Genomic DNA, 27,815 nt, shown 5'->3' on the forward strand with positions numbered 1-27,815 from the left:
TTGTATTTGTCACATGCACTGAATAGAACAGGTGTAGACCTTACTGTGAAATGCTTACTTACAAGCCCTTAACCAACAATGCAGTTTTAAGAAAATAGGTTTAAGAAAATATTTACTACATCAACACAAGACAGTGTACTCAGTGTGTGTACCCAGTATTTGTTGTGGGTGGTTGTAGGCCTGGAGCTGATTGACGCCTGGCCCTGGTAGTAACAGCTGTCCTCCAGCTGCCAGAATCTCCTGCTTGGAGGAAAACAGACCCAAACCTCCAGGGTCAGTGCTGTGGTATGGAGGTCTCCACGGCAACCGGAGGAGGATCTAGAGCCCTGAGAACAATCCTGCCACTGAGAGGAGAGTTGCGCTCCGGCTCGCCTCTGAACTCAACACAGGGGAATGCGACTCTCCCCAAGTGGGGAGACGGAGAGAGGGAGAAAGAGTGAGAGCTAAATAGGAAGGAGGGAGTGAGAGATAGGGAGAGGAAGGAGGAAAAGAGGATGAGTAGAGGAGGGAGGGGTGAGAGAGAAGCTTGGTTTTATCCTGGCCAAAACAGTGGTTGTCATGTTAACCCAACCCCATCCTCCTTCCCACCCTTCCTTCTCTCTTTCTCTCTCTCTTCAACCCCTTACCGAGCTCAGGCATTCCCCACAAGCAGTGAGGCAGTGTTTGAATGACTGAAACACTATATGCAGAACGTAAAATGTTTTACTTATTGGGTGCCGGCTTGTATACAACACTCTGACCAGCGGTGATTAGAACAAAAACCTGATCCCTTTGCCAAAACGTATTTTTGTTATATTAAACACTGCACTGAGCAAGCTCTATTCCAAGAAAAGTCATGCTCTTTCATAATAGGTTGTAGTTCAATAAACATAGCTTTTTATGTAAGTACGTTTATTTTGTTTAAATTCAGCTGGTGCAGATACGTTTGTTGCTCTAACAGTTACGCTGTAGTCTCAAACTGCAGACCACATCAAAGCTAGGTACACTGTGGTAGGCAATGGCCATCAACCTGTGAATTTGAGTTCAAGTTTGTGATCATACAAATACTTTTGAATAAAACCTCCACACACCATCCTTCTATACAACATCTCTAAGTAGGGTTTTGTTAAATAGAGTTAAGATTCAAATCAGCAGAGGAGACAATAGAAACAGTAACAGAAAGAGTAACAGGTGTTAACCAAGATGCGGTGCCACTTGAGCAACTGTATCTGCTGATCAGGGCTTCACTTTAACTGGAAGGAGAAACACTTGGCATGGACATTCTGATAATCATAAATCAGTTTAAGACAAAAGGAAATTGCGAATCCAATCGTCTATTGTTATGGTACATGAGCAATTCTCAGAAGATTATTGTTCTGTTCTAAATGAAGAGGCCCTCACGCGTCACCTGCAGCTCGATATGGAAAGTAAGACACACAAACAACACTTGATTTAGACGAGGGGAACGGAATGCTTGTTATTTACCTTAAGGTCACCACTTTTGCCTAAATGGTGACAGAAATTCACAAAGAATGGAGGGGTTTCTATGGTAACAGGCTCCCTGCAAAAAGGTCACCGTCAGAGACAGCCTGAGAAAGACAACAGGATTATGGGGGATTTGGAGGGGGAATAAAATCAGTTTTATTCTCTCTTTTTTTGTGTATAAATACATTTCTTCTATAGAATATCTGAACGATGATAAAAACATTGGATTTGAATAGTGCAATTACATGGCTCCAAACGGCAAGGACTCTCTTTTTTATTATGATTTCTTTATTTTCTTTTGATGTCAGAATTGAAAAGGGAGTGTGGTCGGCAGTCGCCCGACGCCCAAGCTTTGTGCTCGCCGCTGATACACACCCGCCTTGCCCCCTCAATCACTGGCGGCTCCTTTCGCTCCCCTCCCTCTCAAGTCATTTTAATTAAGTCAGTCTCGCTGGCGTGGCTGGCAAAGATAATTGGAGAGGGTTTTGGATGCCATTTACTCTAAATGTCGCCTGTTTCTTCCCTTTCTTTTCGGGCAGTCTCGGTCTGACTCTCCCCCCATCTTCTGGCATGGAGGCTGATCTTTCGTTTCCATCTTATATTCAAACGTGAAATATGGATCAACCTCGTCCGTGTGGTGTGTGGCACGCCACTGAGAAGTTCCTGTGAATTGGGCCGATGCTGCAATTGATTTGAAATGGCAAATCAAGTGATGGCAATTTCTTTAAAATGAGGGGATTCTTTTGAACTTTTTGAAAAAAGTATTATTTTCTCACTGTCAAGAATACTGAAAACGTATAGGGAAGACATATACACAGTATATTAAAAATAGCTTCAGAATAACCAGCATAACTGATGCTTTAAGCAATGCTTTGATGATCTGGAAGTGAAGCAGTTGTATGTTGTTTCTCAACATCATTTCACATTGCTTCCATAAGGAGAGAATGATGACCCCCCCAAGTTCTAGTCAAGAGTATAGACCCATTTCTCGGCCTCGTTGTTAAAAGACATCAGAAAGGGGCTTGTTTACATTGGATTGAATACAACTTCAGATGCAGCTTCTCCCTTACAGAAAAAACACATTATTTCACATGCGGAAAATTCATTTAATGTGAATTTCACCTGTTTTCACGTTAAATCAATCAATCTGAAATCAGGTGAATACATCTGTTTTTGGAACACTTCTCATGTGATCACATTTTCACATAAGATCATGTGATCACATTTTCACATAAGATCATGTGATCACATTTTCACATAAGATCATGGAAACATGTTTTTTTGGAACACGTGTGTTCACGTGAAATGCATGTTTTTTCTGCAAGGGCTGCAAGTTAACAAATACGTAGTCAGATGGTTAGCGCCTACAACATGGCAGCTGTCATCGGAGGATTGGTTAGCTAGCAAGATAGCGAGGCAAGGTAAAATATCACCAATAGAGCTAGAATAATATGCTTATTGAGCATAGCTATACCCATCAGTCTTGTGTGTTTTCATGGTCATCATTCACTCATTGTTAAGTTTGTCAAGTTCCCAACATCATACTGCTACAGGGCTTTTGATGTGAGGATACGCGTTCATCACTTAAACGGGATGTTCGCTTGTAAACAGAAAATGTCTCTATGTGCAGTATAATTTAGATTAAGACTACAAAATGAAGCGTAGCAACTTTGTGAAGAATCTGTCGAATCATTTTTATAATAATACTGTCAAATTCTTTCAAGTTATTTGTGTTGTAGTGCGTGCATGAGTTTTGAGAGTTCGGGAATCTAGCAATGAGTGATATGTGCAACACTCTAAAAGTGTTAACTGTGTGCAAAGTGCCCATGAGTATTTTAACTTCACACTTTCTGACATTTCCAGTGTTCACTTATGTGAGTGATAAATATAATACTACATTTACACTACATGTATGAACCCTACGACATATAATGTGGCGTATGAGGTATGTTGTACTTGAGTGTTTAGTGTGTGCAGTGTGTGGCATGTGCGGCGTGTGTGAGTGGTAAGTGTGCGGGGACTCCTCCAGGCAGGCCCCCTATCAATCACAAAGGGTCGGACCTGTTGCTAAAATGGGTCTGCAGTGGGCCACCCATCCAGCCTTGCCGCTCGGGGGGAGATCCAATGTCCTCAGAGCTCTAATGCACTCCAGATGTCCTTTTGGCTGGGGCTGATTTTTCCATGTGGTCTATATTAAAGGGAACTTTATTTAATATATCAGGCTTTTAAAATGCTACATTTGTGCACAATTTCTACTTAAAATACCAAAGGAACTTGTTGATGCACCTGCAGCAACTTGCCTGTTCAGTTCTAATGTGCATTTTCAATTTTTCCCCATTTTAAAACAGCATTGGTAATACTGAGTCCCCGATGTCTCTGTTCTCTCTGTTGTTGGCTGCTCTCTCCTCTCTCTCTATATATCTCCATCTGGCTCCTTTCATCTCTTACCTTCTCTCTCTTTCTTAATCTACTTGTGTCTCTTCCTTTCTCACACTCCCTTTCTCTCTTTTTCTCTAGTTCTGGCTTTCTCACTCCCCCTCTCTCCCTCATCACCCCACACATGCTCCCCTCCGCTCCCTGTGGCATTTGAGAGAGGAAATGTAATATTGGATTGTTTGGTGTTTCCAAGGATTCCATTCGGCTGGGCTCCTTCCCCGACACAAAGACAAACATCAGCTGTCGGTGCCAAGAGCAGCAAACACCAGCGTCTCCCTCATTATTCGCCCCTCTCATTTCAGAGCTCTGGCCTACTTTTTATTGTCTCTTTCTTCCCCATTGCCTGGTTTGTGTTCTAGACGGCTCTCCATGCTCTCCAACTGTTTTTCTTTCTTCAACTTTATGGCATACCCACTGTGATCATTTGAATTGTGTGTTTTTTTGTTTGTATCAGCAAGCGATATCGTAATTACCAGGCCCTTGGGAATACTTGGGGACAGTTATCAGATTTCCATTTTACAGGAGAAATACATCTGGATTAAGAGAGAAAATGAGGGGAGTGGTTCATTGTTGCAGGGAATGAAACTGTATATAGGGTTAATAGTTGTTAACTTTTCAATCATTTTGAAGGGAGCATGCATGAACTGGATCTCAATTAGCTAGCATATTCAGTAGCCTAGCTATCTTTCAGACAGTTTTAAGAATTTGTGGACCAACCTCTCATTAAGCTCAACCAAGCATTGGTTACCCTTCGGTTTCCTCATGGGTCCAACCTCACATTGCCTACGAACACCCTTATGGGGTGAAGGTCTTTCTCCCTACCGCCTCTACACATGTCATCCACCTTGCCCTGGTTCCTACACCTGCTATAATAGTCTGACCCCCCTCGGCGGCTCATCCAGACCCTGACGAGGGGGCCTCAAACCCTCTCCACCTGGAATCTGCTGACGATCAAAGCTGCGCATCCCAACCATTCTACCTCCTCTACATCCCCCCACACACCTGATAATCCCCCCACTCATTAGCCCCCCGCCGCTCTCCTCAAATATTCCCCTTCGCTTGTCCTTTGTAGGGGGATGGATGGAAGGAGGATAGAGAGCTGGAATCCTCTGCATGCAGATGACTAGGTGCTCTTAATCTTCCCCTCCACTGCCACATGCCTGCCAATACCTCTACACAATGTGCCCTCACCCTCCGGTGGCACCAAGCAGGGCATTGCATGGCATGGCACTGGCCGTTCATTTAACTCATGTCAACCTTGCAAACTCTTGATTTACCCTCGGTGTCAATGTTAGGTGTTATATACCTAATATTCACTCTAAAAGCTGTTGTCTAAAGGTGTTTGAAGTTGAACTAAGGGCACAGGACACAGAGTCATGCTCCCTGTCAGAGAGCCTTTTAATGTCTCTATTTGGTTTGGTCTGGGTGTGATTTGGGGTGGGCATTCTATGTTTTGTTTTCTATGATTTTGTGTTTCTATGTTTTGGCCGGGTATGGTTCTCAATCAGGGACAGCTGTCTATCGTTGTCTCTGATTGGGAACCATACTTAGGTAGCCCTTTTCCCTCCTTTCTGAGTGGGAAGTTGACTTTGTTTATGGCACATAGCCTTTAGCGTCACGGTTTGGTTGGTAGTGTTTATTGTTTTGTTCGTCGTCTTGTTCTAATAAAAAGAGAATGTACGCTCACCACGCTACGCCTTGGTCCTCTTCTTTCAATGGCAGTGACACTCCCCTTGAAGTAATGCTCCAGAGATTTTGTATGATTTCCGGCAGGAGTTTTGAAAGTACTGCTCAAGGCAAAACAGGTCCCAGAAAATTGTGCACAATTGTGTACTACATCATCCATTTTGTACAAATGTTATTGCAAAAAAATATATTTTATGATATGTTACAAATTCCAATTCATACTGTGCAATATGTTATGAATTTGTAAGTGCTTAAGATCCAGACTGATTTTTTTAAGCCAGTGAATAAGCCTAGGTGTTGGGAAAATAGCCATTTTTATCGTGAATAAAAAAGTGAAACATTAAAAAACCTAGGAGACCCCTTCCATAAACTTACACAGTAGTTATGACAACTTCCAGAGGACTTCCTCCAAACTATCAGAGCTCTTGCAGCTTGAACTGACACGTTGTCCACCCAATCAAAAGGTCAGAGAATTAATCTTGTACTGAAAGCATAAGCTACAGCTAGCACTGCAGTGCATAACATGTGGAGAGTAGTTGACAAAAAAAATTGAAGACAGAGAGAGAGCTAACTATATTTCGTAGCATATGTATCTTTTACTTTCACTTTCACTTACTTAGCTAACTAGTTTAGCCTACTCATATACCCAGTTAAAACAGAGAGGGATGCTATGTCAAGGTAATCTTTTGGCTTTATTCATTTATTGCCACCGAGGCCCGCCGGTGTAACTGTTAAACTGCTTGCTGTATACTGTACTGCATGATTGTATTGGGTTTACTAGCGTGTTAGTTCTAGTAGTTACTATATGTTGACTATGACCTTAATATGGTGACAATGATGTAGGCTGTGGTTAGTGGTTATGGTATGAAAGTTTGGCTTGGAAAGTTGTTTTGTGTGTTTGCGTGTGATCAGGAGTGTTTCTGTTTAAAAACTTTTCTTAACAGAAGCAAACAAAACGAAACGGGGATGCACATACCTGAATTTGTCCAATGGAAACTTGTTTGCAACTGTTGGACTAATGATTACACCCTAGATCATCTAGATTCAGGCAAGAGTGTACAAGGCGGTATTGAATGTGTCACTGTCTGTCACCTTAATTACTTTAATTTCTCTTGACCTGTACACCTACGTTGTAAACTTTTATTTGTAGGCTAGATTGTAGCAACCTCATGATGGGTAAAGGGAAATTTTGAGTATCATCTAATAGGCTGAACCTATGGATGTTAAATTGAGCTGGGTGAATGGAATATGAATGACAGTCATCCAATATGATGTAATAGAAATAATTATTTAAAAAAAATTAAAAATGACACCGACCGCCACTGGTTGAATCACATTCAATTTTAAAAATGTATATGATGGATATTTTTTTTATTCAATTATGAAGCTTGAACAGCAGGACAGGCTTGTGAGGTAGGGCCCACGTGTATTACACCATCCATGTCACTCAGTTACAGTATTTGTCATGTACCACAACCACCACCACCTAAAGTTGTGGCCTCGCTCACTCACACGTCCACCGATAAGGAGGTATCCATTTTAAAATGGCCTTGCAGATGCAATAGCAGATAAGCTACACAATGTTACAACCGGCGTATCGCCTGTGAACATGAGAGTAGAAGAAGAAGAGAGAGAGGGCCACGGAAATTATTTGAAGACAGCAAACTTTTGAAGATTACGCTCCTCTCGCCGAGCTCAGGAGTTCCAATTTCAGGCAGAATTTTCAGCCTTAAATATTCCGATATTTATCAGCTTAGGGAGGAAATGCGACTGCTGTGTGTCAACTGCGGGACACGCTGCCTGCTCGGCCCTGCATCGGGCTAATAACATCAAGATGCTGGTACATTCAGAGCCGGCTTAGCACAACTCACAGAATGAAAGCTATGTGGTGTGTAGGAGGATGCACTGAAGATCTCCAAATGGAAGTCCCTCAAAGTGCTGTTTGACTGGATATGAAAGTCTATAAGGGAGGAAGGGAGAGAGGAAAAAACATGCCTAAATGTTTCAAAACAGAAAGGATTCACCTGGAAAATAATGTCAATACACAAAGAACACAATTTAGATGGTCTTTATTAGGCTGGCTAATGCATGAATGTCTTTCGGTGCACAGGAAGTTTGATTGAAAATGGCAATCTACTCTGAAATAATCTGCCTATTTTGATTGGTGTCATCAACAGAGCTCTGGAATTAAATTATTCTTATACCATAGTTCACCTGCTAGATATTCCAATATTATATTATATTTTCCCTATAAGCTTTGCCACTGAAGAAACAAATATACATTTGATCTACTGTATCTGTCAAATAACAGTGGCAAACCTTTTTAGGTTAACCCTGCAACCTACTGCTGGCTTGTCTCTGTAGTTAAGCAGAGTCGATCCTGGATGGGAGACCAGATGCTGCTGGAAGTGGTGTTCAAATAAAACATGCTTCACATGCTCCGAATACAACACTTGTAGACCTTACCATGAAATGCTTACTTATAAGTCCTTCTTGGCACACCCATCCCGTTTAGCGGGATCATTTTCGTCAACATTGCAGAGCGCCAAATTCAAATGACTCTACTAAAAATATTACATTTTCATTAAATAACAAGTGCAATATAGCAAAACACAGCTTAGCTTGTTGTTAATCCACCTGGCGTGTCAGATTTTTTTTAAAAAAAGCTCTCTCAGCAGACAAAACATCACAAACAGCTAGCAGCAAAGTAGGTTGGTAACGAAAGTCAGAAAAGCAATAAAATGAATCGCTTTCCTTTGATGATCTTCGGATGTTTGCACTCACGAGACTCCCACTTACACAATAAATGTTCCTTTTGTTCCATAAAGATTTGTTTTATATCCAAAATACCTCCATTTGGTTGGCGCGTTTTGTTCAGAAATCCACATGCTCGAGCGGTCACGAAGGGGCAGACGAAAATTCCAAATAGTATCCGTAAAGTTTGTAGAAACATGTCAAACGTTTTTTATAATCAATCCTCAGGTTGTTTTTACAATAAATAATGGATAATATTTCAACCGGACCGTAGCTTGTTCAATAGGAGAGAGAGAGAAAATGTCTGCTCCAAGCTGTTGCGCATGCAAAACTCTGCTGGCACCCAGCCATCCACTGACGCGATGTGATCCTTCTCGCTCATTTTTCAGAATAAAAGCCTGAAACTATGTCTAAAGACTGTTCACACCATGTGGAAGCGATAGAGAAAGGAAACTGGTTGATATCCCTTTAAATGGAGGGAAGGCATGCAATGGAACAGAGAGGTTTCAGGAAAAACAGCACTTCCTGGTTGGATTTTCCTCAGGTTTTCGCCTGCAATATCAGTTCTGTTATACTCACAGACAATATTTTGACAGTTTTGGAAACTTTAGTGTTTTATATGCTAATCTGACAATTATATGCATATTCTAGATTCTGGGCCTGAGAAATAGGCAGTTTCATTTGGGTACGTTTTTCATCCAAACATCAAAATACTGCCCCCTACACTCAAGAGGTTAACCAACAGTGCAGTTCAAGAAAGAGTTCAGAAAATATTTACCAAAATAAACTAAAGTTAAAAATAATAAAATACCGGTACCGGTACAGGGGGTACCAGTACCGAGTCAATGTGCGGTGGTACAGGTTAGTCAATGTTATCTGTACATGTAGGTAGGGGTGAAGTGGCAATGCATAGATAATAAACAGCGAGTAGCAGCAGTGTACAAAACAAATAAATGGGGGGGAGGGGTCAATGTAAATAGTCCGGTGGCCATTGGATTAATTGTTCAGCAGTCTTATGGCTTGGGGGTAGAAGCTGTTAATGAGCCTTTTGGTCCTAGACTTGGAGCTCCTGTAACGCTGGCCGTGCGCTAGCAGAGAAAACCGTCTTTTTTGGGCTTTCCTCTGACACTGCCTAGTATATAGATCCTAGATGGCCCCAGCTTGGCCCCAGTGATGTACTGGGCCGTCCCACTACCCTCTGTAGCGTTTTTCGTTCAGATGCTGAGCAGTTGCCATACCAGGCGGTGATGCAACCGGTCAGGATTCTCTCGAAGATGCAGCTGTTGAACTTTTTTGAGGATCTGGGGACCTATGGCAAATCTATTCAGTCTCCTGAGGGGGAATAGGTTTTGTCATGCCCTCTTCACGACTGTCTTGATGTGTTTAGACCATGATAGTTCGTTGGTGATGTGGACACCAAGGAACTTGAAAGTCTTGACCCGCTCCACTACAGTCCCGTCGATGTTAATGGGGGCTTGTTCGACCAGCCTTTTCCTGTAGTCCACGATCACCTCCTTTGTCTTGCTCAGGTTGTTGTCCTGGCACCACACTGTCTCAACGTTGTCGGTGATCAGGTCTACCACTGTTGTGTTGTCAGCAAACTTAATGATGGTGTTGGAGTCGTGTTTGGCCACGTAGTCGTGGGTGAACAGGGAGTACAGGAGGTGACTAAGTACACAACCCTGAGGGGCCCCAGTGTTGAGGGTCATCATGGCAGACGTGTTCTTGCCAGTAGGGGGAACTCATTCCTCTGGTCTAAGGAGATCCCAATGCCCCAGGGCAGTGAAGGGGAAATTGCCCTGCGTAGGGTGCCTTCTTTCAGATGGGATGTTAAATGGGTGTCCTGACTCTCTGTGGTCATAAAAAAAATCCCATGGCACTTATCGTAAGAGTGTGCGTGTTAACCCCGGTGTCATTGCTAAATTTCACACCTGGCCCCATTCCATCATGGCCACCTAATCACCCTCTCATTCTTAATAAGCATATATAACTCCTGACCTCTCCACCATGATAGCTGGTGTGTGGTGAGCTTTTTGGCACAAAAAATGGCTGTCGTGCATCACCCAAGTGAGTGCTACATATTGGTGTTGGAAGAGGTGAGTGTTTCACCTCAGACTATGTAAAGCACTTTGAGCACCTACTGTAGGTGGAAAGGTGCTATATAAATCTAATAAATTAATGTTAGCTAACGTTCGTGAATTATTTACCCTGTTGAACGCGTCTGCACTTTATCCAGATTTTATACAGTTTTTAGGTTTTGCAATTTTGTGTGAAACATGTATATTCCTCTCCTTTTCATCCCAGGGTAACGTGTACCCTATTTAGAAAAAAACAACCTAATTATAATAAGAGCTTTTAGATATGCTAATAAGGTTATTTGCATGCGAACCATTTGCCTTTAGGGAATTACACAAATTTCACCACACTATAGTAGTCTCATCAACATCCATAGTCGAATCTTTAATCTAATTTTAAAAAGCAGGACAGAATGCAATCACATCTGAATCTGTAATATCCAAACAATCATTTGCATAAATACAAAGAAAACAAGAATTGGAGTCAGATTGGGCGACTGATGCTGTTGTATATGGACGGAAAATACTCCTGGGAAATGGTAGGGTGTTTTTTATGTTTTTGTGGCACATTTAAATGTATGAAGGACATTATCACAAAATCTACTAAAAAACTATGTCACTAGGAAGTAGCATTTATCATTCAAGGTCATTTTGACTTATAACTGCATTATATGCTCTCATACATTCATATCGGGTCTTATAAGGACCTATTCGTCTTTATAATGCATGATGCTTTTTGTTTGATGCATGAATGAATCTATAGCCTTAATGCATTCATAAAAAGTGTTAAAATGAGCTGTGCGCTATTATGAATGCTTATAAGAAGCCTTATATTGCACTATGTGGCATTATAAACAGGTGGTTCATAGATAGTGTTACCCAAAATTCAATGGACATTATTGCACTATGCAAACTTGTCAGACATGAGTTAATTAACTTCTACAGTTCTTTGCTGGATTCATCAATACAATTTCACCATCGGGGGTGAAGACAAAACAAATCAATCTGCAACAAAGTCTCTCCCTCAGCAGTATCTGTGCAGTGACCTCTGCTGAACTTATGTCTATAACAATGTCTATGATCGTTCTTCACCGAGCGACAGCATCAAAACCATCCACATTGGGCTTCTTAGGTATTACCCCCACATTTTGTGTGTGTGTGCATGAGTGTGTGTGTGTGTGTGAATGTCGATGTGTGTGTGTGTGTGTGTCTTTCAAATGGTAATAGGATGAATGCTAAGGAGGAGAGGTTGAAGAAGGCTAGGCCCCGTCATGTGAGCCTCTTCCTAGCCCGGGGGCTATGAGGCCGGAGGGCCGCTGTTAGGCCCACCCGCCTCGGGCTGTACGGTGTGGCGTATGTGTGTGTGGTGCCCACTTATATGTTTCTGTGCATGTGTATGTGTACGATTTTGTAAGTGTGTAAGCGTGTGTGTGTGTGTGCAAAAGTGTGTGTGGTGCCTTTCTCTCTCACATGTTGAATACCCACCAAGGCCTCCTCTCCTCTTACCTTTTGCATTGCAAATCTACCTCTAAGAATGAGCAGTAATTGGATACCCATATTCATCTGTGTTATTGCTATGACTTAGGACATTAAGATGCATGATATTTGGACTACGTGTCACCTCCGAAGCAAATGTTATTCATTGCATTTCATGGTCATGTCCGTAACCAGGAAACTCGGTAACGGGATGGAGAAAATGGAACGGGGAGGGCAGCCCTTTGGCTCAGGCAAATGTTGTGGTTGTAGTCTCTCAGTGGTTTTCTCCTTCATGATCCTCAATGCGCAATTGAAATCAAAACTACAAAATCAATAGTAAACTGCCACATTCAGACATGTTCTTAATTAACATTGGACACTGAGAAAACCAACGGGGATCAGTCTCTAAGTCAGGCATTGTGCAGCATGTGTGGCATCGATCTTGAAGTCAACCTGTGTTATGCTGTTGATAGTTTGTCAGTATGTGTGTGCTTAGAAAGGATCGTGCAACATCCTCAAACACATGGTTTCCTTACCCGACTTTTGTGTAAAGCCACTCGTGAGAGTATTCTGATGAAGTGTGTGTGCTGTAAACACTCATCTGACCACATTCCCTTGACTGCAGGCATCACCTGTTTTCTGTTTGCTGGGAAACCTAGCAGAGCTGTGTTCACGAGTGCCCAATCGCTGTGTGTCAGACATGTCACTGGAGAGGTCTTTGCACTTCAAAGATTCTGGCTAATTTCTTACCAACACTTCTTATTTAGCTGTTTGTTTTTGGTGGGGGAGTTAATTGTTTAAATACCGCGGCTGATAGTTGGTAGAAATCTGACTCAGTCTTATCAAAAGAGGAACAGGAATGTGTGTGTGGTGGTGTGTGTACGTGTTTGAGCGCAAGTGTTAGAGAAAACGAGAAAGAGAGAGAGTGACAATATTTTCTGTTTGCAGAAACCGAGGAATTCAGAGCCAGCCAGCTACATGAGCAGCTTTGACACTGTAGTGCTTTCCCCCTCCCCAGCCAGCCTCATCAATAGCCTGGACCCAGGAGCTAACGATTGTTGTCCGAGGTCATGTCAAGAATTATCGATGACATCTTTCACCTTTCCTCAGCCAGGGCTCTCAAGGAGCAGGAGGCCTCCTGTTAAGGCTCATCGATCGAACTTAACGTTCCTGCCACATAGTTAGACATGGGCCCTGTTCCAATACCTCAGAAATGCATCCTTCTTTCGTTCCTTCCTACCTTCCTTTAAGTAATCACGGATCTGAAAGGGTTGGATTGGAGAAGGTGTGGATGGTATACAGTAAGATGTGATGTGATTAAGTCAAGTGTGGATGGTTTTGGACTTAATCACATCAAATGTGACCGGATATGGATTTTCTATCAATACCAAGGGTAATGGTGTCAAACTGTGGTTAGGCCACTGACAGGCTTTGTGTCAATATGATGTAGGCCAATTGTATGCTTTAGAATGGAAATATTTGTGGTGTGCTCATTGTTAAACACATAACCTTTCCTACATTGGGTCCTCAAACAACTGGCACGTACTTAGTGGTTCATGGTGTAGCCATATTCCTCATAGTTGGTCCAGCGAGGGTCTTAAAGTGGAATTACTTACTGGTACTGACCAGTGGTGCTTTGGGAAAGGGGAAAATGTGTCCCTACCATTCTACAAGGAATGTTTTGTTGTCCATTTGGGTGTTATATTTGACCTGATAAAAATACAGGTCCTGTTAATTGACCACTTGGTTGTCCCCCAGAGTGTGTGTGTGTGTATTTAAGGGTGCATGTAATGTGGTTGTGTTAGGTAGCCTACTGCATTCCTTGAGGAATGGGAGACTTGATAGATCACTTAAAATACTGTGCAATAATTGGAATTGCTTTATCTTTTAATATATATATTTTACAACCTTTATTTAACTAGGCAAGTCAGTTAAGAACAAATTCTTATTTTACAATGACAGCCTACCGGGAAACAGTGGGTTAACTGCCTTGTTCAGGGGCAGAACGACAGATTTTTTACCTTGTCAGCTTAGGGATTCGATCCAGCAATCTTTCGGTTACTGGCCCAACGCTCTAACCACTAGGCTACCCTCATTATAATCCACATAATAATTCACATTTCCTGCTGCTGCAAGATTATGTTCCTACTGTGTAATTTTCCATTTAATTACCAACCCTGCATTTGCAATTAAAATGAGGACCAATAAATGGGGACATATCTTTTAGGCGATACCACTTGGAACGAGAACACAAGCCAGGAAGAGAAATCAGTATACAAATCACACTCACACACACCCATCATCCTCAATTTGTATGATTTGGACCAGAGCTCATCAGATTAACTAAAATGTGCAATTTCAGAGCCAGGATCCATTCTGGGGGTGGTTGTACAAAAATACCTTAGAAGATGTGAGGTGAGCTGCGAACCATTTGGAGGACATAGGTGTCGATAGAGAGTTAATAATATCATTAGCAAGATGTTGTGTTGAGTTATTTGGGGGGGCTGGCTGAGTTGACGGGTGGTTGTGTTTTAGAGCCTCCCGGGGCACTTTTCCACACACGTTGGTGCCAGGCCGGGTCCTAGGATAGGATGGGATGAGCTCACTGGTGGAGTGCGCCCGTCATCTGTGTCTCCTTGTTTGTGTCTGGGGGAGGGATGAGAAGCCGTCAGCACCACTTCCTCTCTTGTCTGACTTCTTGGGTCCTTGTGCTGTCTTGTGCACTTGTGTCCCCTCAAACTCAAAGACACTGTTTCTATTCAGAGTAGAGCAGGGGAATTCTTTATGGAAATGGTGACTGCGTATAATATACAGATGTAAGATCTTAATTTGACCACCCTGTTGCAGAAGATCTTTCCTGTAATGCAGGACATTTTAAACTTGTAGTGTATTTGAGGTTTATAAATGCTTCTGAAGTTTGTAATTTATTTGATTTCCCCTTAGGACACATGTATCAACCCCTACAAAAATGTCCATTAGGCGTAATTATAATCCACATAATAATTCACATTGCCTGCTGCTGCAAGATTATGTTCCTACTGTGGCAAACTGGCTCAAATTGAGATCCTACATCTGTATGGCTGTTTTTTAAAGTACATTTTACACTGTCTCAGTTATTTGCATGGAAGCATGGGTATTTGTGCCCTGTTTGTGCCCTTTCTGCCTGTATAATAGAGTTGAAATGGTTCAGTCCAATGCGACTCCCTGTGTCGAGCCGTGTTTTGGTATGACTCACAATCTCAATCTGATTTAACTCCTAGACCTCTCTGGCTGTTAACAATTATACCTGCCAAGTTCAGACTTCTTAGTAAGCATGACAAATACTGTATCATCTATTCCACAGTACCGCTCCCAATCTTCCTGTAACCACACCAGCAATTAATATGATTCATACCCTACCATCCAAAGGGCCCTTCATGCTCATGACTATACATGCTGTTTCACTGATGTTGTGCCTTACATGGGAATCATGTCTGTGTGTGTGGTGTGTGTGTGTGTGTGTGTGTGTGTGTGTGTGTGTGTGTGTGTGTGTGTGTGTGTGTGTGTGTGTGTGTGTGTGTGCGCACATGTATGTGTTTTCTTGCGTGTGTGTGTTAACTCCAGAGACCCTATAACTCCATCAGGTACAGTACACAACCCTGCGGGACTTCCCCAGTTCTGGACAATAGCAATTAGTCCACCGACTGGAGCTTTAATTGGACACTGGTTGGCTTAGTTTCATAACTACAACCTACCATCCACTACATGAGGAAAACAAGGGCACTGATCCCTTATTGTGTGTTATCTTGTTAAGTGTTATTATAATGTCACCTGTTCTGTAATATTGCAGGTCCATTTTTGCATTGCTTTTTCACTTTGTGAGGTGCTATGTAGTTTAGCATTTTACGAGAGAGAGAGAGAGAGAGAGAGAGAGAGAGAGAGAGAGAGAGAGAAATCATAGCATCACCTGGCGGTTGTCTGGTGCAGTCATAGACCAGACAACTGCTGCGCACTCATTCTCAACACAAGATGCATATTACATACTGTACAGCAAGTTAATCATTTTCTGGATCAACTGTATGCGAAAGAGATGTGTCACGCTGCACAAGGCAAATGGTTGTCACACCAGATACTGGTTTTCTGATCCGCGCACTCTCCCTCAACCTGATCAAGGCAAAGGAGATGATGTGGACTACAGGAAAAGGATGATCGAGCACACCCCCATTCTCATCTACGGGGTTCCTTGGTGTCCACATCACAAACAAACTAACATGGTCCAACCACACCAAGACAGTCGTGAAGAGGGCACGACAAAACCTTTTCCCCCTCAGGAGACTGAATAGATTTGCCGTAGGTCCTCAGATCCTCAAAAGGTTCTACAGCTGCACCATTGAGAGCATCCTGACTGGTTGCATCACTGCCTGGTATGGCAACTGCTCGGCCTCTAACCACAAAGCACTACAGAGGGTAGCGTGAACGGCCCAGTACATCACTGGGGCCAAGCTTCCTGCCATCCAGGACCTCTATACCAGGTGGTGTCAAAGGAAGGCCCTAAAAATTGTCAAGGACTCCAGCCACCTAAGTCATAGACTGTTCTCTCTGCTACCGCACGGCAAGTAGTACCGGAGTGCCAGTCTAGGCCCAAGAGGCTTCTAAACAGCTTCTACCCCCAAGCCATAAGACTCCAGAACATCTAATCAAATGGCTACCCAGACTATTTGCATTGCCCCCCCCCCCCACCCCCTCTTTTACGCTGCTGCTTCTCTCTGTTATTATCTATGCATAGTCACTTTAATAACTTTACCTACATGTACATATTACCTCAATTACCTTGACTAACCGGTGCTCCCGCACATTGACTTTAATGCTGCTCTTTAATTACTTGTTCCTTTTATTTCTTATTCTTTTTCATATTTTTGAACTACATTGTTGGTTAGAGGCTTGTAATTAAGTATTTCACTGTAAGGTATTGTTGTATCTGTGATCAACAGATGCATATCTGTATTCCCAGTCATGTGAAATCCATAGATTAGGGCCTAATATATTTATTTCAATTGACTGATTTCCTTACATGAACTGTACCTCAGTAAAATCTTAGAAATTGTTGCATGTTGTATTTATACTTTTGATCAGTGTACATAGAAACGCACCAAGCATGGTAAAAGTGAAAGTGGCACGGATAAACCACCCACTAAAGCTGATTAGGTAAATACCTGGGTGTTCATAACACTTCCCAGAGTAGGAGTGTTGATCTAGGATCATGTCCCCCCCTGTCAATGTAGTCTTATTCATCATGGTCTACAAAGCATAACTGTAGCTCTCCTACTCTGAGATGCTTTATGAATACAGGGCCTGACCCTGGACCAGCAAGTAGACACTTCTTATATATATATATTTTTTTTAACTAGGCAAGTCAGTTAAGAGCAAATTCTTATTTACAATGTCAGCCTACCCCAGCCAAACCCGGACGACACTGGGCCAATTGTGCGCCACCCTTTGGGACTCCCAATCACAGCCGGATGTGATACAGCCTGGATTCAAAGCAGGGACTGTAGTGACACCTCTTGCACTCAGAGTGCCTTAGACCGCTGCGCCACTCAGGAGACCAACACCTGATGTTTAAATGACAATGTACTCATTCATTTAATATACTTTTTTTTTCTCCCCCTTTTCACCCCAATTTCATGGTATCCAATTGGTAGTTACAGTCTTGTCTCATCGATGAGGTCAAGAGCCGTCTTGTCCTCCGAAACACAACCCAACCAAGCCGCAGTGCCCACTGAACCCAGATGCCAGCCGCACCAATGTGTCGGAGAAAACACCGTACACCTGGCGACCATGTCAGCGGCACTGCGCCTGGCCCGCCACAGGAGTCACTAGTGTGCGATGGGACAAGGACATCCCTGACGGCCAAACCCTCCCCTAACCCGGACGACGCTGGGCCAATTGTATGCCGCCCCATGGGTTTCCCGGTCGCGGCCGACTGCGACAGAGTTTGGACTCGAACCCTGAATCTTTAGTGGCACAGCCTTAAACCACTGCGCTACTCGTGAGGCGATAATGTACTCTTAACACTATGTGTGTTTGTGTCCCCCTGCAGGTCTCCATGTGAATCTGTCCCATGATGCAACATGTGTCCCCAGCACTAACAATGATGGCCACTCAGAGCGTTCCTCCACCATCGTACCAGGAGAGCCAACAGGTCAGTACACCACTAGTAGTCAGCTCAGGGTTGGGGTCAAAGCTGTTTTTATTTCAGTCAATTAAGGAAATGGGATTAGAATGTAAATAATCAATTGAAAATTCCTTGCAGAAAACATTCTAGAGTTTATTTGTCTTAAGTCAAATGCACTTCCTAACAAACATTGTTGTAAGAGTTTAAAGTATAGGCTAGACTTAACTGCAGATCTAGGAGAAGTTTACCCTACCTCAATGTCAACCTTAGACCAACAGGGCAAATCCACCACTTTTCAACTTCATTGTCATTATCTCCAACACAATAACAGTGTGAAAATGCTGCTTTTTTAAGTTTTGTAGAAAAAAATATATAAAGTAAATCATTATACCTGATGAAATCACCCTAAGTTAAAACATTTCAAAAACATTGATTTTCAAACGCTATAAGATTTTTGTATTTATTAGGGATCCCTTTTAGCTGCTTCCAAGGCATTTTTTTTTATCCTCTTTTTCCTCTTATCTTTTTAATCACAGTTCATAGAAACGCCCCATTTTCACATACACTACCGTTCAAAAGTTTGGGGTCACTTAGAAATGTCCTTGTTTTTGAAAGAAAAGCAAATGTTTTTTGTCCATTAAAATAACATCACATTGATCAGAAATACAGTGTAGATATTGTTAATGTTGTAAATGACTGTTGTAGCTGGAAACGGCAGAATTGTTATGGAATATCTACCTAACCTTAACCTGTCACCATTTGTAAGGTTGTTACATGTGTTGCCCAGAAAAGGGAATGATTTCACTGTAGTCCCAAGTAGATGGTTTAGATGTTCAATAGCTGTCAACTACATTTCAACTAGATTTTTGTTTTAGATTCCGTCTCTCACAGTTGAAGTGTACCTATGATAAAAAATGACAGACCTGTAATCCTTTGTAAGTAGGAAAACCTGCAAAATCGACAGTGTATCAAATACTTGTTCTCCCCACTGTATATATATATATATATATATATATATATATATATATGGCCACTCGTATATATATATATATATATATATATATATATATATATATATATATATATATTTATACATACACATTGCCGTTTAAAAGTTTGGGGTCACTTAGAAATGTCCTTGTTTTTGAAAGAAAATACATAGTTAATATTGTAAATGACTATTGTAGCTGCAAACGGCAGATTATTTAATGGAATATCTACATAGGCGTACAGAGGTCCATTATCAGCAACCATTACTCCTGTGTTCCAATGGCACGTTGTGTTAGCTAATCCAAGTTTATAATTTTAAAAGGCTAATTGATCATTAGAAAACCCTTTTGCAATTAAGTTAGCACAGCTGACAACTGTTGTTCTGATTAAAGAAGCAATCAAACTGGCCTTTAGACTAGTTGAGTATCTGGATCATCAGCATTTGTGGGTTCGATTACAGGCTCAAAATGGCCAGAAACAAATAACTTTCTTCTGAAACTTGTCAGTCTATTTCAAAACTCGATCCTCCAGAAAGTGGAGAGCAACACTTATGCAGTTCTACTACGTGATATTTTTTCAAAATAGATGCATTAGACAGGATTACCTAAACATACTGACCAGCTCAAATAGACAAATCCGTACTGATCTCTCGGCATGTCCAGCCCACTCATTATCTCAGGCAATCATAGCTAGCGGGAAGGTTGCTCACTTTTTCTGTTGCTTAACAAATGGCATACAAGTTTGTTATGAAGGCACATGAAAGTTCACATGTTCCAGTAAAAAGTTTACTTTCAAATGGCTTTCCTGTGATGTAGTGACCCGCGACATACGCCTAGTTACCTGACACGAGTCACATATGAGGTTGAAAAGAGCCAGAATTGCCCTTTAACCTTATCCTAGCTAAGCAGTATCATAGAGAAGGAAGTAGAGCAAGTTCAATCAGAGCCTCACCATCCCCCTCCCTGTCTCCACTCTACCACTGTCTCCTTCCGCCCAGAGGATTAGTGACAGGGGAGAGCTCCCAAGCCACAGTCAGTGCAGGCAACAAAATGCAAATGAGAGCTAGTTAAGTGTGAAGAAGCTAATTTATTTCCCATTTGGAGCCGAGATTAAGATGCTTCCTCCCCAAACCAACACAGGGGGGATGGAGGACCCATTTCCTTCTCTCCAAAGGCTGAGGGGGAAAAGGAGATGAGAGGAGGGGATGGGGTGGGGTGGGAGAAGGAGAAAGAGGTGGGGGTAGGGGATCGCACGATTGAAGAGATGCATTGTACACATCCAGACCATCACATCAAAATAACACGCCCATCTTTCATAGGCCATGCGGAAAGTTCAAGCTGGTGGGCTATCCACTCTCATGTAGTTCACAGTATCTGATCATGTGTGTTTGTGTGCCTGCTAGAGATGAGATAGTGGAACACAAAACCAGTTTTCTAAGTAGAAAGCCCAGCCAGAAGAGGGCTAATGCACATACAGATCTGGGACCAGGCTACCAGTGTATGCAGTTGACTGTGGTTCTGATTGCATGAACAGATCTGGGACCAGGCTACCAGTCTATGCAGTTAACTGTGGTTCTGAGTTAGCTAATGCACAGACAGATCTGGGACCAGGCCTACCGTTCTATGTATTGAAGTTCACTGTGGTTCCGTTTGCTCTGCCCTCAGATGACGGGCACCACCCAACAGAACTCCAAGGCCCAACAGGTCCACATCTCAGCATCCTCAGAAACTGGGAATACCCCCATCAATGTGACCCTTGACCCCCAGGCCCAGCTGGAGTCAGATAAGCGGGCCGTTTACAGGTAAGACGTGGTCTCAAAGCATACATTTGTGCAATATACTGTACATTTTCTGTGCTATATACTGTAAATTCTCTCTGTTAGTTAATTCAAACTAAGCTCTCCAAAAAGTGGTAAGGCAAAACTCCCTTGAGGAGATTTTGAGAATCATCAGGCTTTTAAAAGGACACTTGTAAACAGACGCACGCACCCACACACACACACACACACACACACACACACACACTCACACACACACACACACACACACACACAATGCTAAGGTAAGATTGAGCACGATGATGGTTGGTTTTCTGTATTTTCTCCAGGGCACTGGGTTTTGTGTAACCTATTGTGTGGTACATAATGTGTAAGGAATTATCTTTTCAAGTGCAGTATCACAATTAGGAAATCCTTGTAAGAGTAATTAAGTGAATAGACAGTTGCTGCCAACTGAAAACTAAACATACATTTTGAAAAACATCCTCCTCTCCCAACTCATCACTTGAATATTAATGTACTTTCATAATGGGCTTTTATTATCTGTTAATGAAGAACATTATTCACAGAACACAGAAATGTGTAATATGTTCAGCAATCTCCCAATGAGAAATCATGCTCCAGCAACAAACCGCTATTTTTGTGCTACTAAGAAAAATACATCTTCTCCCCAATACCGTCTTCAGCAAACTCTATGATGACACTGCATGCTCTTTGTTCGGCTCACTGCCCTGGCTCTCCCCTAGTGTGGTTATCCACTGCTCTTGTCTGAGTGTGCTCTTGGCCCCATGGTTGGCCGGCTCAGGCCCCTTAGGCGAGTGCTGTGAAGGCCTCGCCAAGCCTGGGGCAGAATTTCTAAGCTCCTCTGAGATACAAGGCTTCTCTTTGATGTGAGCAGCCAGCCTGAGAGGGGCTGTGGGCACTGGAAAAGACACTCAGCCCCAGGCCCATGCTGCCTGTTCACTCATTATAGTCCCTCCTGAAAACACACTCACAGGCGGGCTCGCAGCCATGCTCACGCACACGTGAACTCACACACACACACACACACACACACACACACACACACACACACACACACACACACACACACACACACACACACACACACACACACACACACACACACACACACACACACACACACACACACACACACGCACACACACACAAACGTATGTACAGTATATTCATGCACACATACACACACACACACACAGACCGCTAACCCTACCACTTGAAGGATTTGAAACTGAAAGCAAAAAGGGGCTTCAAAACGTTGCCTTTTCTTCCTCTTTGACACTTCCAAATGTTCTTACAACATTCTAAACATCCACAGGCGGAGGAGACAGCTTCCTGTCTCCCACTTTATTGATCATCTCCTGTAGTGTGCTCACACCATGCGGCAGCACAACACACAACACATGCTGCTGCAATGACAAAAGCTAACTCGACAGATATATTGTGGGTTAAATCAAATCAGAAATTAACATATTCTGTTTGTGCCAATTGATGAACACATGTTGGAAACCTTCTTGGATTAAAGACAGAATGCTTGTTTTTATATTTGGATGGCCTTGATGACAAAATGCTGTGCTATAATTAATAAAAGATATGCAACTTGATACGCAACTTTAAAGCATGTGTTCAATGAGTCAAATGTAGCCTCCAAAGCCATTGTCTCGACTCCCTCCCACTACTGTCAATGATGCAAGGGAAACTTATACTGTACATTCTCAATCCAAAAAAAGCTGCTCCTCCCCTGTTCCGCACTGTTCCAATTCTCCGCCGCCATTTGGGGGTTGGAAAGTTTTCAAAGTGATACCAGAGTTTGAATTAGCATCCCTGTAATTTATCCAGGAAGTTTGCAGCATCTCTCCCTTATTAATGTTTGTGCACACGTCAGTTCTTTTCGCTAATGGCCTGGATAGTGAGTTTGTTGTGCGCGGAGAACCTGTCTAGCTCCTCTATTCTCTTTGACGAGTCCTCGCTTAATTATTACAGGCGGAATCAACTTGTGATAGCTGTAATTAGCCTAACGAGTTACGACGCTCCCGATGAAGAAGCGCTAGATCGGGCTTGTCTTATTAGCGAGCTAGCAGGCGGTCTGTTTTCCAGAGGTCGCTCCACTATGCCCAACTGATGGGGGCTGAACGAGAGGCTTATTTTTGTATTTGTTGTGTACGTCTTTGTAAGTGAAATGTTGGTTGGGGAGATTTTTAGCTACTTTGTTTTGATATGTAAAACAGTAGTAAAACTTAGAGGAACTGTTTGTTTGCTTGTTTCACACGGAAAACAGGAACACACAGTATCTCACAGAATCAATGTGGCAACTATTTCCGCCTTCATGGGTGGGTATATTGAGAAAATGTTCTGTACATTAAGAAGTTGAAATACATGCAGTGAACTTGAAATCTACAGTGCTTTTCCACATTTTGTTGTGTTAGAGCCTGAATTTAAAATGTATTTATGTCACTGGCCTACACACAAGACCCCATAATGTCAAAGTGGAATTATGTTTTTAGAAAATCTTACAAATTAATAAAAAATAAAAAGCTGAAATTTCTTGAGTCAATAGGTGTTATGGCAAGTCTGAAAGTTCAGGAGTAAAAATGTGCTTCACAGGTCATATAATAAGTTGCATGGACTCACTCTTTGTGCAATAATAGTGTTTAATAAGATTTTTGACTGACTACCTCATCTCTGTACCCCACACATACAATTATCTTTAAGGTCCCTCAGTCGAGCAGTGAATTTCAAATACAGATTCAACCACAAAGACCAGGGAGGTATTCCAATGCCTCTCAAAGAAGTCCACCTATTGATAGATGGGTAAAATTTTAAAAAAAGCAGACAATGAATATCCCTTTGAGCATGGTGAAGTTGTTAATTACCCTTAAGGATGGTGTATCAATACACCCAGTCACTACAAAGATACGTGCGTCCTTCCTAACTCAGTTGTCGGAGAGGAAGGAAACTGCTCAGGGATTTCACCATGAGGCTGTCATGGAAATTCTTACACAGGGACACTCAAAGTCAATCTTAAATTAATCATCCTTTATTTGTCAGTGCGCTGGAGAGATTCCAACCAACTCAATGCACCATAGTACACATGTCAATCAGGAGCTCCCCCTGGGAAGTATCAGCAGTTGTCTTATATATGGCTTTGCATGGTTTTGCATAATTATTTAATCATTACCATTTGGTTTCATTCATGTGACTGACCAATACTGGTTCATAACATGTCACAGACCAATACCTCACGAGGCTTCTTCTCTCTATGCTGAGACCTTAAAACGGAGAAATCCTTCATTCGTTCTCAAAACAAGGTCGGGGCGTACTTCCAAATTGTAGATACTGATAAGTGAGGATTCGTTAAGTCAGTCACTTGCATGAACACAGAAATTGTTTATTAGAACAGCACATGAATAAAACACAGAAATTAGTTATAAGAAAAGCACAAACATTACAATTCCCATTACAAGGCCAATGGTGACTTTAAAACAGTTACAGTTTGATGGCTGTGATAGGAAAAACTGAGGATGAATCAACAACATTGTAGCTACTCCATAACACTAACCTAAATGACAGAGTGAAAAGAAGGAAGCCTGTACAGAATAAAAACAGAGTGAAAAGAAGCAAGCCTGTACAAAACACCTGTTTGCAATAAGGCAATAAAGTAAAACTGCAAACAAACTGGCAAAGAAATTAACTTTATGTCCTAAATACAAAGTGTTATGTTTGGGGCAAATCCAACACAACACATCAATGAGCACTCAAGGGTGTGAATACTTATGTAAATGAGATATTTCTGGATTTCATTTTCAATACATTTGCAAAAAGTTGTAAAAAAATATTTTCACTTTGTCAATATGGGGTATTTGTTTGTAGATGGGTGACAATTCTTTTTTTTTTTTATCCATTTTGCCTTCAGGCTGTAACGAGACAAAATGTGGAATAAGTCAAGGAAGATTAATACTTTCTGAAGGCACTGTACAGAATGGTTGACAAAATGAACCACAAAAGTCCCATATTTGTCATACATCCTCAATCTCAAAATGGTAAGCAAACAGCGTTACATGCTATAACACTTATTATTTTCAACCTTTGACATTGGTGCCATCCTATTTCTAATGGGCCCAAATTGCAGTCCAAAGCCCTGTATGTGGTGTGTCACTCTACACCGTAGTGGGTCTTGGCTGAAACCTGCTAATGCTGATCCGCCCGAGACATAGCCTCGTTATTGTTATTTATTGTGTTACTATTCTTCTATTTTTGTTTGTTCATTTTCTTAATTTTTAACTCTACATTGTAGGGACAGGGCTAGTAAGTAAGCATTTCATGGCAAAGACTACACCATGTGACAAATGCAATTTGAAGTGTGTGTTTGCTGCCACTTATTGAACTCCAGTGGGTGGACGGATTCACAGGGAAGCAAGGAATGAGAGGGTATGTGTGTGTTTGTGTGTTAGCGAGCACACACGTGTGTGCATCCACAGAGCAAAGTGGCGCAGCGGCGAGGCAGAGACATTCCGTATCATACACTATGGGAACGCTTTTAATTTGACAGTGCCCTGGGATGGGGCATGCAGGATGTCTGCGCACAGACTTCAGTAATGCACCATAAAGTCTGTTTACCTTCACCGCTGTGAAGCTCTCACCGCTATTTTGTCTCCCGTCTGACCGCTCCCACCATCCTTAATGACCAGCGCTGTTTGATGGCGCAAAGCTAGCCACCCGTGTTCCTTAAAAAAAAGGCTTCCCTTCGAGAGTTCAGCGGGCTGGTTGCAAGGTGTTTGTGTCAGAGCCCACTGGTTTATTGGCATGGTCAGTCCGATCTCTGGTTGGTTCCTCGCCGTTTGACTTGACTGAGAAGGTTGAGAGAGGAAGGGCTGCAGGATATTTGTGAGGGAGTTTCTCAAGCGATTTTAACTTTGATATTGTTACGGATACAGAGAACTGGGTACTTGTGGAAGTAAGCATCTTTCGATAATGTTAATCACAGGAACATTAACGACCACAGCTGATATGACTGAATAGATTTAAACGGCCTGGACAGTTTGAATGGTGAATACAAACTATAACTTGAAATGAGTAACATGAAAAGATTACACTGGCTTAACTCGATCAATGAAAGTGTCACGCTCTGATGATAGGAAGGTGACACACCAGCCCATCTGCCTCCGTCTCCCATGAGTCCACTTGCTCTCTACAACTGGACTGTGACAGAGACAGAGAATACAAGCACGCAGGCAGATATGCGCACATGCACTCACGCACGCACACACGCACACACACTTCAGATCTCACATACCGCAGACACTACACCCTGTGCTGGCTTTGCCCATCTATCCCGCATTGCAGGTGATGGAGGGAGGATGGACCAACAATGGATAAATCAAATCAAATCAAATTGTATTGGTCACCTACAGATGATTAGCAGATGTTATTGTGAAATGCTTATGCTTCTAGATCTGACAGTGCAGCAGTATCTAACAGGTAATATCTAAGAATTCCACAACAAAACCTAATATCTAACAAATTCCACAGCAAAACCTAATAGCTAACAAATTCCACAGAAAATCCTAATACACACAATCTAGTAAAGGAATAGGATGAGAATATATAAGTATAAAATATATGGGTGAGCAGTGACAGAGCGGCTAAGATGCAATAATTATTAAAGAATAGATAGTGAAGTATACAGTATACATTACAGTATATACATACAGTATGAGATGAGTAATGCGTGATATGTAAACATTCTTAAAGTGGCATTATTAAAGTGACTAGTGTTCCATTTATTAAAGTGGCCAAAGATATCAAGTCTGTAGGTAGGCAGCCACCTCTCTGTGCTAGTGGTGGCTATTTAACAATCTGATGGCCTTGAGATCTGATGCACCTGTACTGACCTCGCCTTCTGGATGGAAGCGGGGTGAAGAGGCAGTGGCTCGGGTGGTTATTGTCCTTGATGATCTTTTTTGCCTTCCTGTGACATCGGGTGTTGTAGGTGTCCTGGAGCCTTGCGGTTGTAGGCGGTGCAGTTGCCGTACCAGGCGGTGATACAGCCCGACAGGATGCTCTCAATTGTGCACATGTGAAAGGTAGTGAGGGTTTTCGGTGACAAACCACAAAGAAGTTGTTTAATTTGTCTGGAAGCAAGATGTCGATGTCCTTCGACAGGGCTGGGTTTCTTTTTGTAATTCGTGATTGTCTTGTAGACCCTGCCACATACGTCTCGTGTTTGATCCTTTGAATTGCGACTCCACTTTGTCTCTATACTGACACTTTGCTTGTTTGATTGCCTTACAGAGGGAATAACTACACTGTTTGTATTCAGCCATATTTCCAGTCACCTTGCCATGATTAAATACGGTGGTACGTGCTTTCAGTTTTGCTCGAATTCTGCCATCAATCCATGGTTTCTGGTTAGGGAAGTTAATGGTCACAGTGGGTACAACATGCTCACTGAGTCAGCATATACGTCAATGTTATTATCTGAGGCTACCATGAACATATCCGATTGGTCAGACCAGCGTTGGATAGACCTACACCCGGGCGCTTCCTTTTTTAGTTTCTGCCTATAGGAGGGGAGCAACAAGATGGAGTTATGGTCAGATTTTCTAAAATGAGGGCAGGGGAGGGCCTTGTAAGATTGTGGAAGTTAGAGTCACAATGGTCAAGCGTGTTACTCGCTTGTGTGCAGCAATCAATATTCTGATAGAATTTAGGTAGCCTTGTTCTCAAATTATCTTTGTTAAAATACCCAGCTACAATAACTGCAGCCTCAAGATATATGGTTTCCAGTTTGCATAAAGTCCAGTGAAGTTCCTTGATGGCTGTCTTGGTGTCCGCTTGCAGGGGGATATACACGGCTGTGACCGAGGAGAGTTCTCTTGGGAGATAATATGGTTGGCATTTGATTGTGAGGAATTCTGGGTCAGGTGAACAAAATGACTTGAGTTCCTGTATGTTGTTACAATTACACCATGAGTCGTTAATC

At 42.3% G+C, this 27,815-nt stretch overlaps 1 protein-coding gene across 3 annotated transcripts in view; it reads left to right on the plus strand.

Annotated features, from left to right (window-relative positions):
* The window catches only part of LOC110537627 (homeobox protein PKNOX2), an 82,729-nt gene that overhangs the window by 33,539 nt on the left and 21,375 nt on the right, over positions 1-27,815 (plus strand). For all 3 annotated transcript variants that reach the window (XM_021623813.3, XM_021623811.3, XM_090192532.1), the window contains exons 3-4: positions 17,971-18,072; positions 20,700-20,836. In XM_021623813.3, coding sequence (XP_021479488.3) covers positions 17,992-18,072; positions 20,700-20,836 — 218 coding nt within the window. In that variant the 5' untranslated portion in view covers positions 17,971-17,991. The remainder of the gene's footprint in view (positions 1-17,970; positions 18,073-20,699; positions 20,837-27,815) is intronic.

This window comes from Oncorhynchus mykiss, chromosome 12 (assembly GCF_057628025.1).
Source record: "Oncorhynchus mykiss isolate SJ-2025 chromosome 12, ASM5762802v1, whole genome shotgun sequence".
Taxonomy (NCBI): Eukaryota; Metazoa; Chordata; class Actinopteri; order Salmoniformes; family Salmonidae; genus Oncorhynchus; species Oncorhynchus mykiss.